Source organism: Platalea leucorodia, assembly GCF_965183815.1.
Source record: "Platalea leucorodia genome assembly, chromosome: 12".
NCBI classification, from domain to species: Eukaryota; Metazoa; Chordata; class Aves; order Pelecaniformes; family Threskiornithidae; genus Platalea; species Platalea leucorodia.
This window is the reverse complement of record NC_138834.1, coordinates 14,992,854-15,008,528: the sequence shown is the minus strand read 5'-3', so window position 1 is coordinate 15,008,528 and position 15,675 is coordinate 14,992,854. Positions and strand designations below refer to the sequence as shown.

Here is a 15,675-nt window from a genome sequence, read left to right as displayed (position 1 = left end):
AGGGAGGCAGATAAAGGACGTGCGCTGGGTGACTCGGGGTGTGCAGGGAAGGGAGGCTGCAGTGACGAGCTGCTGAGCTCAGGGAACACCGGGGAGTCGCTGGGAGTCTGGTAACTCCTCCCACGCAAAGGGAAAGGTTCTCTCAAATTCACCCGAGGACAAACCGAGCCACGTTAAGGGCATCGTTCTGCCCCCAGAAATTATTTTATTGCCACCTCGAGCAGCAGCAGGATTTGGGCCTTGACCCACTGCAGCAGATGAAGGGCACTGAAGCTAGGCAGGCCAGCCAGGAGGGACGCTCCTGGTCCAGTCCCGTTGGCAAGAAATGTTATTCTTGCTTTTGAAAGGCAACAGAGCTCAACCTAAAATGGTGAGACGTCATCATGCCACTGCTCTGGCGTCTGCTGTCTGTGACAGCCAGCCCTGGCGGGCTCAGGCCTCAGTGCAAGCGCTGTCTCAGCTATTGCTTGTGATCTGGGAGAGCGGAGCCCCAGGGGAACAGGCAGCCATGCTGGGAGGAAAGCATGGAGGACAGAGGATGGATTTTGTGCTTATTTCTTGGCTCTCTTGGCCTCTCCTTTTTTTCTTCGTCTTCGACGTGAGGAGTGGCTGGAACAAGCAGCTTTTCTGGATGCTGGTGGCAGCACAGGTCATGGCCGTCACCCTCGCATCCCGCTCATTCTCCTGCCATGTTCAGTGCTCCTCCTCAGTCCAGGAACAGTGGGTAGGCACAGCGTGTTTCGCCTTTGGGCCAGGCCTTTTCCTTGGTGCACAGAGCACGAAGTGCCTCTTGCTCAGCCTGGCAAGACAGCAGATGCCAGTTACTGCAGGCTCGAGTGCCTTCAGCAGGTTCTCCCTGCACGTCCCTGCGGAGGGATCCTTTTACCTCTCCCAAATCCGGGTAGAATTGCGCCTGGCTGCTGAACAGAGCCTTCCCAAAGGGACCAAAAAAAGGAAATGTGCCTGAATGGGACTTTTCAAGAGGTGCTGGGTCCAAATACCTTCGTGCTCCTTGGAGCCTCCCCCCCAGCTTCCCTACACGGTAGGCAGCCTCCGTCCTCTGCTGGGGACTCTGACCGAGCGCGGGTCAGAGCCTGCTTTGCCCCCACGCTGAAGAAAAGGCCACATTGCCACCACGCTGAAGAAAAGGCCACATCTCTGTGGTCTGCGCGCGGCTGAGCCTGAGCCGAGAGCTTTGCTGCGAAGCAGGTTGTGTCAGTGGTGCTGTAACCCAGCTCACGCGTGGGGAGAGCCAGGCCGTGTCCACCTGTGGAAGGCCAGGGACGGGTCATTTTGGTGGCACTCGGCAGGAGTTTATTCCTTGCCCAATGGGCTAGTGAGCCACGCAGAGGAGGAGGGTTAGGGGAGCCAGCAGTGCTGGGGCTCGGTGCTCCAGACGCCCTGGCAGATGGGAAGCAAGAATAACCTGACGTTATTAAAAACCCGAGAAGGCGAGGATCCTTATTGTTAGCATCAAGCGTTCAGGCGTCTTCCTACACCTTGCATTGCGGCAATCCAGCGGCTTTTCTCCACCTAGGTAAAAACTGTAGGGACACGAAAGCAATCGGGGTCTTCTCAGAGGAGGCGTTGAGGGTGCTGACATGAATCCGAGCCTGTGCAGCTTAATTTGGATGTCGGCACAGTGACAGGCAAGCTGTTAAACCTGCAGGTCTCTCAAGTGGGCTGGGAGAGAAACCGAAGTATGATTTGGACACTAGATGGAGACAAGAGGGTTAAGGATTAACAAAAGCGAGCGCCCTGTTCCCTAGCAGCAGGTGGATGAGTCAGATCCAGTGAGGCGAGTCAGCAGCAAACTGGGGTAACTGCCCCAAAATCGAAGCAGCAGAGAACTGCTGAAGCCGAAAGCAGGACACAAAGTGCAGTACTGGAGTGCTGGAGTACTTGAAAGATGAAGCCTCTTAAGATGAAGAGAGGTTTTGTCTGAAAAACAAGTTGACAGTGGCTTGTGTGGCCAGTTTATCCCCACTGCTGTGTTCAGGCTCCAAGGAATCAACGGGGGAAACTAGAGCCCATCGCATCAGCCACAGGCTTTCCTGGCCCACGCTGGCCCAGGTTGTCACCGAGGGCTTCCAGGCCATCAAGAGGTCAGAACTGGCACTTCCTTGCTATTGACACCACAAGGACAACGTTGGTTAAAATATAAATGGGTTGCTTGGATTTCGTACTGCGGTTCTCACTCGTATTTGATGCTTTACTGCTGCCCCGTCCTCTTGTTCTACCAGAGCTGTGCAGTCCAGCACGAGGGCAAAACATTGTGGGCTGCCCTGGTGTAGGAGGCCGGTGCTTGTGTGGGGCAAACACCAAGATCGAATAAAATGAGATGGGGGAAATGTTCAGTTGTTTCCCAGCCCCAGATGCACCCTGTCCAGTGTCACTGATGCTCAGCTCAGGCGAGAGTTGGTGATACAGAGGCCTGAATCCCAGCTGGGGCTCCTGCCTGCTGCTGCTCTGATTTCTCATTTTTCTATCTGCTCAGCACTGCGATAAATCACGCTCTTTCTACCTTTGACTCAACCCTGACTCCTCTTCTTGTGTCTCAGCAGAGTACCAGCCAATCTGGGAACTGCTTAGCTGCCAAATTTAGCTGTGCCCAGCCCTGGGTGCTACAAGCAACTATAAACGATGGTTTTATGTGCGGGCAGTATTACGTTTGCTTTGCTTAGCCCATACCATCTCCCTTGTTTTTCAGCACGTGCCTCGCCCGATCTGCGGTAGCCTCGCTGCTCTGCGTTCTGGCCGGTGTGCAGCCTCTGCGCACTGGCGCAGCGCTTTGCAGAGGTGGTTTCAGAGCTGAGTCAGTGGATGGGGAGAAAAAAGCGGTCCTGTGAGTAAGCTGCTTGCTTGGTGGTTGCGATTGTGTTGCTACAGGGCTGCTTTCCGCTGAAATCAGCGGAGCACTGTGATGGAGCGGGTGTGCTCTGAGAAATAGCATGTGTGTCCTGCCAGGAGCCAGGTAATTACCCGAAGCAGGCAGCAGCCTGACCTGCAGCACTACCACGGGTTTAATCTCCTCCTGCAGTACCTTTCTGAGAGCCGGCGCTGGTTCTCAGCGCTCCAGTACAGGTGTATTGAGCTGTGTCCTTAGGTGCCGAGTGTCCCGCTGTAGCTGGGCACGCTCGTTTGGGGAAGCCCGCGGCTCCTGTTCCTGCTGCTTGATCGCTCCCCGCTTGGTCTGCGGGATTCAGGTCTTTTAAGTCTTTTGGCCAGCTTTTGCAAGCTGTTTTTGAGGTCTCTCATCACATTGTCCTTGTAAATCCAGCCCTGGAGGATGACACAAAGAAAGAAATAAGCACTGAGAAGGGGAGGGCACGGCGAGGCATCCAGTGGGCAGAAGAAAGGCTCATTTGCAAATAGGTTGATGGTTTGAGGCTGGACACCCCTGCTTTGGTAGCAAGGGGAACGCTCCAGCTGAACAGAGGCGTTGCTTATGCATTGGTAGCACTGAGAGGAGTCCTGCTGGTGGCAAAATCAATCAGAGCCACTGGGCAGAGCCTGGTGGCTTTATCAGGCTGGATTGGGCTCCGCGGGACTGTCCCGGGGACCTGGCTCAGGGGGTGGCCTGCGAGAGAAATGCTCAGCCTGGAGCAATGGAACAGATTTATTCATGACACGCCGGGCCGCTCGCGTCCAGCTTGAGGATCCTCCCCTCATCAGAGGTGGACGTAACCCTGGGGTCGTGGTAGCGTCGTGTTTCACGGAGGGGGCCCTCGGCCCTTCATGGCGCCTGCTGTACCCGGGGCTGGGCCGGGCCGGCCTCGCCTCCCTCAGCGCCCACCTCTCCCCTGCAGCCACCGACGCCCCCGGGCCGGGGCCTGGGAACAGGAACATCTCCTCCTCGAGGCGAGGCCGGGGGCAGCGGCCCGTCCCGGGGCCGTGGGGGTGCGGGGGCCGTGGGGTCCCGGGGCTCCCCTCGGGGTGGGCCCGGCGCCCCCGCCCTCCGCCCGCGTCCCGCCGTTGCTAGGAGACGGCTCCGCTCACCTCTGACCCCAAGGGCGGGGCCTCAACGCAGCCAATGGCAGCCCGCACTTCTCTCCCCGAGAGCACGCCCCTTCCTCCCCGTGGTTGAGGCGGGATGTTATTAACCCACCACCACCTCCAGCCAATCAGTATCCCCGCCTGGCCGGAGAGGCAGCGCCGCTACCCAATGACGAGACGAAGTGCGGGAGGGAGGAGGAGGAGGAGGAGGCGGGAATAATCCGGATCCTCTCGCAGGGGCCGAGGGCCGGCGATGGGCGGGGCGGAGCGGGCACGGGAGCGTGGATTGGCTGGCGGGAATGAGGCTCCGCCTCTCCGGGCGGGGCCTGTGCCGCCGCGGCCAATGAGAGGTGAGGGGGCGGGGCCGCGCGCGCCGGGCGCTGAGGAGCGGTGTCGCAGCGGCCGCGGGCGCCGGTTCGGCGGGGCCGGGCCGTGTCCGGGAGCCGGCGGCGGGGGGTCCCGGGGGGCCGCGGGCCTGGGGGGCTGGCGGGGGGCAGGCGCACTTGCGGGCCGCCCGAGGGCTCCGCAGCAGCCGGGGTGGGCGGCGGAGCCGGTTTGCGCGGGCCGGGGGCGGCGGGGAGCCCGGGGAGGGGACCGGGCCGGGGCCTCCACAGCGCGGTGACAGCCCCGTCTCGGTGTCCCTCTCTCCTAGGCCGCGGGAGGAGCCCGGTGCCGGCCGCTCTGCCTGCCGCCCAGCCGTGAGCGTCCGCCGCCGGGGCTCACCTCCCGGCCCTCGGTGCAGCCCGGCGGGCCCGGGGCGGCTCGGCCCGGGGCCCCCGCCCCGCAGCGGCGCGGCCGGCCTGTTGCTGTGGGAGATGCGGCCTCCGCCGTGACTTCTGCCTGCCCTCGCCACGGCCCGCCAGGACGGAGACGGGGGAGAGTAACAGCTGCGTGGCGGCACCGGTTGTGGAGCGTCCCTGCGAGGGTGTCCGGGGCCTGCTCGGTTTTGTTTTTCCTCCGCCTTTTAAAGAAATCCGTGACTTTGTGACAGTGACATCACCCAGTAAAAAAACCTGCGGGAACTTCATGTGTGCAGACTTAAACTGGCCTCTTTTTCTCCCTCTTTCCCCCTCCCCACCTGAACTCGAGGCATTTTGGCATGACAGGGGAAAGAGCCATGTGTGACGGTGACACTTAGCATCATGCTGGCTCCGGATGCGTCACGCCCGCTGCTGCTGCTTGTGCTGAGTGGTCAGGAGTTTGTCGAGAAGCACTTTCTTTTGCTTCCGTGCAGTACTGCCTGGAACAGGCAGCTCGCACCTGACTTTTGGAATTGAGTTTTTGCGTAAATACTGCCATCGAGGCTAGCACCCTGTGCTGCTTTTCGAAAGCAAATAAGTAGATCCTTTTTTGAACTGTGGTCTCTAGAGATGGGTACACATACCTTTATATTCTTACGTCTAGAAGACACCCCTGATGGAAGACTTTCTGGGGGGAGTTTTTGACGTAAGCGTTTTACAAGTGGAACTGAAAAAGGCGTTGTTTAAAGTTCTTGGAGCGGGAGCCTCTGAAGGGACAGGATGGCTGTGAGCATGGATGATGACGTTCCCCTCATCCTCACCCTGGACGACAGTGGCAGCGGCGCCTCGGCCCCTCTAGATGACCTGGATCGGGAGGAGCTGCCTAACGAAAGTAAGATTGCTTTGTCGTTGTTTCCTGCCCGCTGTGACGGCCTCGCTTGTTTTTCTCTCTTGCGGCGGCGGCTCTTTCTCGCGCTTGCCAGGACCTGAAACTCTCAGAGCTGTCATTCGGCATCCTGGCGGCTGCCTGAGAAAATCAGATCGGGAAGTTGCTGATTGTGTTGCGTGTTTACTCCCAGCACCCCTGTTACACCGAGAGGGCGGAGGACGCTGGATGGACGGGTCCTACCGATGCCGCTTCTAACACACTTTTTTTGTCGTTTCCGTGTAATAACCCGTGACCTCGTTGTCCTTAAGCTCAACTTTCCTTTCTGGCACGTTGGCCCAGCGCGTCTCCTTTTCTTAGCGCTGACCCGCCGCGCTGTACTGCTGGCCCGGGCTGTCAGGTGCAGCAGCTGCAGTTGTGTCACGTAGTATTTTCCTAGCACTACACAGCATCTGTCCTTTGCAACTGTTGTTTTGCCTATTTCTCGGTTACATTCCGGTTTTTGCAATAGGGAAAGCGATACGTGCTGATAAATCCCTTTAACATCTTTATTGTGTTCTTATCAAAGAATCCGGAGTGCTTTTAGAGAATATATTCATACTCCTGTTAGCCCCAGGTATTTGGTGGGACAGAGCCAGCCTATGAGCGTTGGGAGGGGGAAAACAAAAGCCACCATCCCTCGGAAGCATTGCTTTCTCCTCGGTGTATCCTCGTTAAAGCCGTCGCCCCGCACTAGGTGAGATGGGAAGAGCAGATGTGTTTGAGCACGTTCAGTGAGCTCCTGCTTTATGTTAGACCTCACTGAATGCGTTTGAGCGGTTTTGTTCAACGCATCCCTTTGACTTCCAGTTGACATTGCAGGTGTATGCACAGGTCTTGTGATCCCATTCGAGCCCTTGCTGCCACAAGCTTAACATTTGTAACAGATAAATCATTTCCTGGCCTGGCATCCCTTTTTTCTACATTATACCTCTATTCCATGCCACCTCTGGGGCTCTGTGATTTGATTTCTCTCTCGCAATCATGTGGGTTCCCTTAATTTTCTCCTTCTGTGACTTCCTGAGGCAGTAGCTAGTTTCTGACAGTGAAGATTCCTCCTCCCTCCTCCTCCTCCTCTCCCGCCTTTGCAATACGCTTCCCTGGCTGAACTGCCCAGTTGACTTTCTCTAAGCTCTGCTGCATCGTTGCTCCATCGCATCTGCTCTGTTGCATCCATTTGTCTCTTAAAGTTTAGCTCTCTATTTTTAAGTTAAGTAGATGAGTGCTTCCTCTGACCACTGGTGTATTTATAGGCTTTCTTGTGACTAATTTTAATCGCTCTTCTCTCATCTTTTTCTTCCACCCGCCTCCCATCCCTTTAAAGAAGAAGTTGTGTGAGGTTTATCACTTGGTTAAAGCCAGCGTGACTGCATTAAAGCACAAGCATGAGAATGAACGTATTAATAAATAAAAATATTCCGCAATCTGCTTCCCTTGAAATACAGGGAAATTGTGTAGGGACCAATTTTGTGCTTCTTAAAAGAGCGCTGTGTGGTTTTCGAGCATTCATTTCCTGGAATTCTTCGAATGAAGCGTCTCTCGGTATTGGAGAACTGTTATTTTGCTATATGTTTTAATCACTGTTAAAGTTGAATACGCTGAAAAAATATAAAGCTTATTCTGTGCAAGTGATGCTGAATGATACGGAGCCTTCTGCAGTCCGTGGGTGCTGTGAGAGTGGGATGAAAGATTAGAAGAGGAAGGCTGGCGTAAACAACTTGAAAGGCACGTTTATCTCTGAGAAGCGGGAAGCTTAAATTAGTGAGGGAGCAGACTAACGCCATCACTTGCAACAGTAAGCTTGTTTAAAAAACAGAACATGTAGTCCCGCTTTCCTCTTTGCCTGCAAAGAAAATCTACTGTGAAATGCAGAAAAGTTGTGTCTCATGGAGGCTGCGAGGAATTCCAATGTTTCTCCTCTGCTCTGCCCCCACCCCTTTGCTGAGGACTGAAATGACATTAACAGAACTGTGTAATTTCACATTTTTATTCAGAGGCTTGTCTTTTTCAGGGAAAAAAAAGAGTATGTGAGAAGTCCTTTTCAGGGGAGGGAGAGCCTGCCTGGGTGATGATGGGGGCATGGGGACAGGGAAGGTCAGGAGGTTGTTTCCTTCTGGTTTTGTCTTCCTTATGCTTAAACTCTCGGAATAGAATATTCAGCCAGAAGTTGGAGGAATAGCTCACTTGTTACTGTGCCTGACCCTCGACTCCTAGGGGGTTGGCGGCAGGTTAAACACAAAGCTTTTATTTCAGTGTGTCCCCAGACACCAGCTGGGACCGTTTGCCGTGAAGGACCCATCATCCTCTTCCCAGGTGACACCGAGGGAAAGACAAAGCGGGTGCCACCGCCCTTACGTGAAATCACGCGTCCGAGGTTGATAATAATTAAGTTGCGCTCTCGTTTTGTGTTGTTATGTCAATGAACTTCTCTAAATTTTAATCCCTATTCCAGCCTGTCACAACCGTCTCGCCAAGTGCTGTGTATCTGTGTGATGTCAGTACATCAACTCTCATGTTTTTTAAGGAACTTCTTGTGCTTTTTTTAAAAAAAAACCAAACCAATCCATGATGTAGCTTTGTTACAGTCGGGTCCTTGGATAAATGAATTTGTAGTTTTGGACTCTTGGTGTTGATTGTCTGGAAATGCAGACAAGTTACTGGGTTGAAATCAGTAGTAACAGGGTTTTCTGGAAGCAAGCCTGTTGCAGGTGTAACAAGAAAGGACTAAAGGGCAGGAGTGTATTCCCTTCTGAACCTTGCAGAAGAGTCCTCTTCTGGGTAAGTGAATGTCTTGGGGTTAGCATAAAAGAAAGCTAAACGAGAAAACTGTGTGGAAAATTACATTCTTAAAGAAAATGTCCAGCTGCAAAAATTAATCTCCCTAATCCTACAGCTCTTAAGCACTTAATGGGAGAAAATACCTGCATGGGGAGGAATATTAAAACACTGCGTTCCTCGGCTTGTGCTGGGATACGCGTCTTCCAGGGAGCTCCCGTTCACGGCCCCAGCGAAAGGTCAGAATCCTGCAAAGTTGACGGGAATTCAGACCACATCCAGAAAAACACGGTCACTGTGGTGCTGATGGCTTTCTCACTACAACGTGTAGGACTGTGGGGCTGGCGAATTTTTCAAGCTCCAACAGCTCAAGGAGAGAGAGAGAGAGAAGCGCTTTCGTCACTTGAATCCACGCTAATTAATATGATGCTGCCCTTCCCTAGTACATCTTATCCGAGAATCTCCGAGTGCTGTACACACTCTAATTAAGCTTCCCGGCACCCGTCTGAGGTGAACGACTAGTATTAACTGAATTTCTGTAGAAGGCAAGACCCGGGATGCAATCCTTGCATGACCTTTCCCAAAACTGCGTACTGAGAACAGTGAGAGGCAGCCGGGGTTTAGTGATTTCCAGTCCCTCGTCACCCCAGCGCCTGGGAAGCGTTCGAACGGGGTTCTCAAAATATCTCAAAGTGCGAGGTATGTTTTCCGTACACAAAGGCAGCGCGGATAGCCTTGAAACTCTAGGACAGTGTCTCTCCTTGAGCTGATTGGAACTATAAGCAATAAATGAGTGCACATTGATTTATTCTGTATTAGATCAGATACAAGATTCTCCTTTGCCTCCTGCATGGAAATTGCTGTAGCCTCAAGTGGAGTTTCAGTGTGTTCAGAGCAGAAAGTACAGCTCAAAGTGTTGTACAGGGAACAATATGATATTGTATGTCTGTTTCTCCCGCACAATGGATTATGGCAAGTGGAAGAAGTCATCTTTAAACTCTGGGTTTTTACAAGAAAGCAACTGCCTCTGCTGTTGAGGTAAAAATGAATTATTGGGGAGGTGGGGGGAGCAACTGCAGCAGCGAAGTGCGATGTTTTCTAGAAGGATTGTTGGGAAATGGGAAGTTATAACTTTGAATGTTGAGGTTTCAGCTGAGCCTTTGCAATCTTGGTTTCTGCTGCCTGAAGGGTAAATATTGGCAGGAAAACTAGAGCCAGCACGGCCTTTTGGGTAGGAAGAGATGTGTTGACGAAGGTGCCCGCGTGCCCGTGCACTGCTGTGAAGGAGAAGGTGGCCCAAAGCGCGTCAAGAAAATGGCATTTCGCTGTTGGTGAAGTCGGAGGGGCTGCCCAAGGTGTGCTTGGTGGGGAGTGTGACTTTGGCCAAGGAAAGCAGCTGGAAGGAGGGCCTCTTCCCTTGCCTCGCTTCTGCACGGCGGCCCGCTTCCTTGATGAGATGCATGAAGAGGCTTTCAGCAAAGCTGCTGTTTTTATAATCGGCTGATGGAAACCCATGTGGCGTTTCTGGACACAGAGCCTAATTACGGCATTCATGGATGTTGTATACAACAAACTTGTCTATTTTTTTTTAATTAATTTACTAATCCACAGGTAGACATATACTTTTGGGGGTGGCCCAGGATTGGGGGCAGTTAACGTTGTTCTTGCGAGACATGAGCCGCCTGGATTTTGATGTGTTCAGTAATCAGTGCGACCTGAAGTGCTATAACTCTTTTGTGTTGGATCTGGTTCCAGGACATGTTTATATCACCAGTGAGAGAAAGTAAATCTGTCCGCGTAGGCCACAGCTTCAGCTCATCGGGTCAGCGAGTCCCTGCTCTTCAAACATCTCCGTTGCCTTCTTCCTATCGCCGCTTCCTTTAGTGCCATCCGTGGATGAAAGCGATTTCCAGGTGTAAAAGAAGCGTAGGTTTTCTGATGGGCTGAGGGAACGAACGGAGAGTCGATACCTGACCTTTGGGGAAATGCTGTAACCCCACAGTCTCGTAGTAGCTGTGCTTCTGGAGGATCCACTTTAATTGCTGTGGAAACATTCTGGCTTTGCTACCTTTGAAGGAAATTAGGCGCTGTATATGTCAGCCATCTAGTAGATTTGATAAATCCTTCAGGATCTGTAGTTTTTTGATCCTTGGGTGAAAGTAAGGACTTTGAAGATGGTTATTTGGACTTAGGTGCTAGTTATGAAATGCTGTAGCTAATTGGTGTGAAGAAATAGGGGACGAGGGAACAAGCAAATGCTTGCGATGGACCTGGCAGATCCCGAGATCTCTGACAGCCAGGCTCTTCTGGATTATCTGGTGGCTTTCTCGGATGCTACGCAGGATATTTCCTCGCGTCATGGCTCCTGGTTCTACTGATTTGCCTTTAATTAGTTGCAGTAGCAGTGCTTCCGCTGCCGCGTTTAGAGGTGAAGCATGGCCAGAGCACAGGACTGGGATCTCATTTTCGGAAGCAATCTAGTTCTGCTGTTGAAGCTGCTCCTCCTGGTACCTGGGGTAAGTCAGTGAACGTCACTGCGGTTAACACGGCTCGTCTGTAAAGCGCAGATTACACCTTGGGTGGAAACGGACAGGTAGGCTTCATTACTTTCTTATGAAGAGGTGCTGTTTTGCATTGCTGTGCATGATTTGTTTTTCTTTACCTGCTTAAAATTTATATCGAGGGGAATTTTTCCTGAAGCACAAGTGGTAGCTCCGTGCTGGATTGTTGTTTATGCCTCTGAAAGTCTCATTTCGCCGACCTAACAGCCTTGCATTTTGCAACTTCTGCCAGTGCTTCTCTAATCCTTTCCTGGCCTAGATGACTTATAATGAATGTTTTAAGCAAGCAAAGCGAAGCAAAACTGCCTCCGAGATGAGTGAGGGGTGAAAATCTTGGAAAGGGAAACGAACACCCGAAACATAAGGAGATTATTGTTTTCTCCTTCAGTACAATTTGTTTCCCTGGGTGATGAGCTCTGTAAACTCAGAGGAAGGAGGTAAATGCTGCTTTTTAGGAGATGTTGGGTATCTTTTGATATGATGTTAGATATAGTGGAAAATGTGTTTCTGCTCTGAAGTTCCAAATGCATCATCCCCTGGAATCTCATTTATCCTGAGAATTCAGGTTTTAAGGCAGGACCGACCGCCTTGGCTGGGCTTAAATACTTGCCGTAATGCGAGAGGGTAGAGCCGATACCTTCGATTCAAGAGAAACAGCACTGTGTTGTCCGGAACTCACAACAGCATTTGTATCGAGGCATTCTCAACGTGACTCTGTAAATGTGGTACCAACAGAAGAAAAACCACGAGCAGAGTAAAGTACCAGGAGGTATTGTGGGCTGCAGTTATCTTGTGTATTTTTTTTTTTTTGAGCCTGCCTTGTTTTCTTAGCCCTGCAGGAGATCGGTTTGCACAATGCACACATTGTGTGTTTCACAGTAGGATGCTTTGTCAAACAGAATCTCTGCACTGTTGACTCTTTCGCGCAGTTAAAAAAAAAAAAAAAAAAAAATCCTAGTGATTTCATCTTGAATGCCCCATGCTGTTCAAATCTGAGCGAGTAAAAGCGTATACAAGGTAAAGAAGACTTGGGTTAGTGTTCCATTATCCTGGAGTCAAATGGTTCTTTCTCCTTTGTCATCTCGCGGAGCACTAGCGATGGATATCATCTTTCATGCATGCTCACTGTAAATCAGGGATGCTGCTGCGGAGGGGGTTGAGGAGTCTGGCAGCTTCTTCTCACTCCTTTCACGAAGACGGCAGTAACGACCTTGATGCTTTGAGGGAGGCAGCCCGTTCCCTTCGCCTGTCTCTTCCCTAGTACGCAGCTCGCATCTTTTGGGTGTGAGAGCAGAACAACAGGCTAGGCTAAGTGTTTTCTCCCCAAGGTGATCGCTGCGGTTGGAAGATGCGGGGGTAAGGGCACGTGCTATGGCATCGGAGGGCACCGCTTTTCGAACAGGTGGTCCCGGAACTATAAAAGATGTTAAGGAGTTTGAAAGTGTTCGAGCTGCAATTTTAAATCGACAACTTTCCAGCTCTAACCGGTCACTCCTCAGCCACCGCAGCTGACTTGGGAACATTTGGCTCAGGAAGCGGAACAACAGTTGGAAACAAATAGCGATTAGTTTTTTCATGGCTTCCCAGGGAACGCATCAGTTTGTTCGTTTTTTCCCCTCATTTTTGTGATTCCTGTGGATTTTTAAGGCACTGTAGATGCAGGATGTTCAGTTTAGCCAAGCTTGCTTACTGGCAGATTAAAATGAGCAAAGGCTGAGCACGCTGAGTTCACTCATCATAACCAATATGATGCTTCTCAGAACTTCCTTTGCCCTTGGTATCTTCACCGAGGAATCCTGCCTGCTGCCGTCAGCCCCCCTGCGTTGAAATCCCATTTTACCCATTTGAATGCTGTAAGAAGTGCTGTATAAACTAAACAGGAGCATCTGTGAAGTGGTTAGAGTTGTTGTTGATTGCCTTTTCCTTATTGCCTTCAGGGGATTTAAGCCTGAATTTGCTGGAAGTAGAATTTATGAGCCAGAACACTCCATTTCTGATCCTTAAGCTGGGAAAAGTGTGGTGCATTTGATAGGTCTTTCTCTCGCCTCCAATGTCTCTGGCTTTTGATCTGGACCTTCCAGGGCTCTCCCCATGTCTTTAGCATAATTGCTTTTTGCATGTTGAGACGATGCCCGATTTTTACACGACTGCTTTCTTTATGGAGAGCTGTAGGAGCAGCTTTAGGATTTCATCCATCTGCTCCTAGCGAGCGGTTCAGCAGGCAGCTCGGGCGCCTGTACGCTGGCCTTTTCACCTGGGAGAGGAGGAGGCAGAAACGGTGTTTGTGTTGATCCGCCGCAGCACCGTGCGGCCGATGAGAGATCCTGAGGATGCCACGAGCAGGCTGCTGTGATTTGAATCACGGCGTGGGGGTTTAAAGCTTGTATCCAGTGCTGTTTTTATAATCGTGGTCTGGTGGTGTCTGTTTGGAACACAAGGCTTTTCTTTTCCTGCTTACACGGGGGAATAAAATTTAGGATGTATCTGTGTGCACAGCCGTGTTAAACCGTCTGGTTCGATGGAGCTGGACACCTTAGCTACTCTCTTACGTTTCCTATGACTGCCTCGCACACGCGTTTATGTATACACTGCCATCGGGGAATTTCTGATGATCTGTATCTTATTCTAACTACAACTGTTTTTCTGAGAACACTTCCACTATCCTCAGTGGATTTGGGAAAGTTTATTGTACAAAAGTAATGTAGCCGGCTAAAGGATTTCACTAGAATGCACAAATACGTTCCTGCTCTTCGTTAACTAAATGAAGAAATGCCTGTAGAATTAAGACTAAGTGATCAATCCTGCAAGTTGGGAGCACTGAAAGCTCCCCAGGGTCAGGTTGTACCGGTGAGCTGGCTGTGTCATTGGCAGGGTAATCGGACGTGGGAGGAGGGAGGAAGGGGTGCCATCCTCCAGCGAGCGCTTCTGCGGCCGCTGGCCGTAGGCGTGGGGCTCCAAAGGGAGAGCGTAAGGGCAGAAGTGTTGACTAATGCAATGTTTCCGTGGTCTGTCCCCTTTTTTTTGTGGCAGGGTCACCCTGGCTGGAGGGGATCCGTGCCTGGTGAGAGGCACAAGAGCTGTGGTGTAATCCATCTTGTAAACGCAGCGTTCCTACAACACCAAAGGGCGACGTCCAGCTGGTTATTTAGTTAGGTGGTGGTGAGTCACTGCAGAAATAGGAAAACGCTGCTGTTTGCCCATTTGCTTGTTTGTCACGGTGCAGAGGGGAACGTTGTTTCTCCAGGGTGCTGAGCAGACCAGAAGTACTGGAAATGTGACTGAAGAGAGGACGACTTGCTGAGACTGGTTTGCTCCGTGGCTCTGCCTTGCTACCTGCAAGCAGTATTAAACGTTCTGCTTTTTCTGAACCGCTGGCAGGTGCAAACACGCGACCGCTTTGGTCCTGCCTGTATTAAGTAAATGCTCGCAAGCAACTTACTAAGGAGAATTTTGGCATCGGAGTCGGGGGGGAGAAGTGAGCAAGGCAAAACCCCCTCCTTTCAAATACAAGGCTGGCGGCAGGACCTTCTTTCTAGCGGCTGCAAAGGGGAAGACTTCAAAACATTGAAAATTATTCATATACTTTGCGAGAGCACAAATGCACACAAACCGAAAATGCTAATGGAAGCTTTTAAAGCTGTTGGAGAGGCAGCAAAAAGTCACAGTGCAGACATGCCTGTGCTGGCTAACGTGAAAGCAGCTGCACCGCTATATAGCAAACGAAGAAATAGAAACTGGGAGTGGAGGAAAATCACAAAGAGAAACGTGGTCAGCAGAGTTAAAGGTGCTCTGAAGGACTTGAGAAATAAAAAGACATGTTAAGTGATACTGCTCTGTTAAGAATTCAAGGTTGAACAGTGGTCAATAACACTATGGAGAAGCTCAAGAAATACTGTATGTATTCTGTATTTGTTGAAAAGCCAGATGACCTGGTCATCGTATGATCTATTCTTTCATTCCCGCAGTAAATAGCGATTAAACGGCTGCTTCTAAAGGTACGCATTTAAAAATCAGCAGACGACTTTTTATTCTTCCTGAAGGCTGCAGCTGAGGCAGTCTGAATATTGCCGTGATAGTGACTTTCTTCCAGCCCCAAAAGGTATTTTGCACCAGGTGGGAGATTGCAGGCCAGACAGCAAAACAAGGTCTCCAGGCAAAATAATGGGAAACCAGCAATAGCTCTTCTAAAATCTGGATTTAAAGGACAGTTTTTCATGTCAGTCGGTGTGAGTTTATGAAAAAGTGAGCATCATATGAACCTGAAGTCGTGCATTGACTTATTTTGTGAGGTTACAAGATAGACCGACAGTGTTTTGAGAAGATATTTGTTTTGGCACCCGTGCGGCATTTTGATTGAGGAAGTGAATAGTACAAATCAACACTGTGTAGCTAATGGCTTTGCAAGCTGGCTGATGGACAGGTCTCAAAATCCAACTGGTTATTGGGACTGGTTAGTGAATAGGGACAGTATCAGCAGAGACTGTCACAGGGGTTGGATTTTGTCCCTGTGCCAACGGCAGTATTTCTGTCTGATCTGGAAGGAAAAAAGAAAAGTGATTTCTGATCTAGTTAGGAGATGCCGTAGGTTGAGGGCGTAGTAAAGAGCGAGGAGGGGAGCTTAGGGATCCGAACGAGTTGGTAAGATGGATGCAGGCAAGCCGCGTGCGTGCGGCTGGGA

At 51.2% G+C, this 15,675-nt stretch overlaps 1 protein-coding gene across 5 annotated transcripts in view; it reads left to right on the top strand.

Moving 5' to 3' along the window:
- Positions 1-15,675, top strand: part of TPCN1 (two pore segment channel 1) — a 54,472-nt gene that overhangs the window by 427 nt on the left and 38,370 nt on the right. For 2 of the 5 annotated variants that reach the window (XM_082324984.1, XM_082324982.1), the window contains exons 1-2: positions 4,381-4,410; positions 4,649-5,628. The exons of 1 other annotated variant lie outside the window; for it this stretch is intronic. In XM_082324984.1, coding sequence (XP_082181110.1) covers positions 5,517-5,628 — 112 coding nt within the window. In that variant the 5' untranslated portion in view covers positions 4,381-4,410; positions 4,649-5,516. Of the gene's footprint in view, positions 1-4,380; positions 4,411-4,505; positions 4,534-4,648; positions 5,629-7,954; positions 8,036-15,675 lie in introns of those variants that run through there. 2 more of the 5 variants (XM_082324983.1, XM_082324985.1) reach the window with 2 other exon arrangements.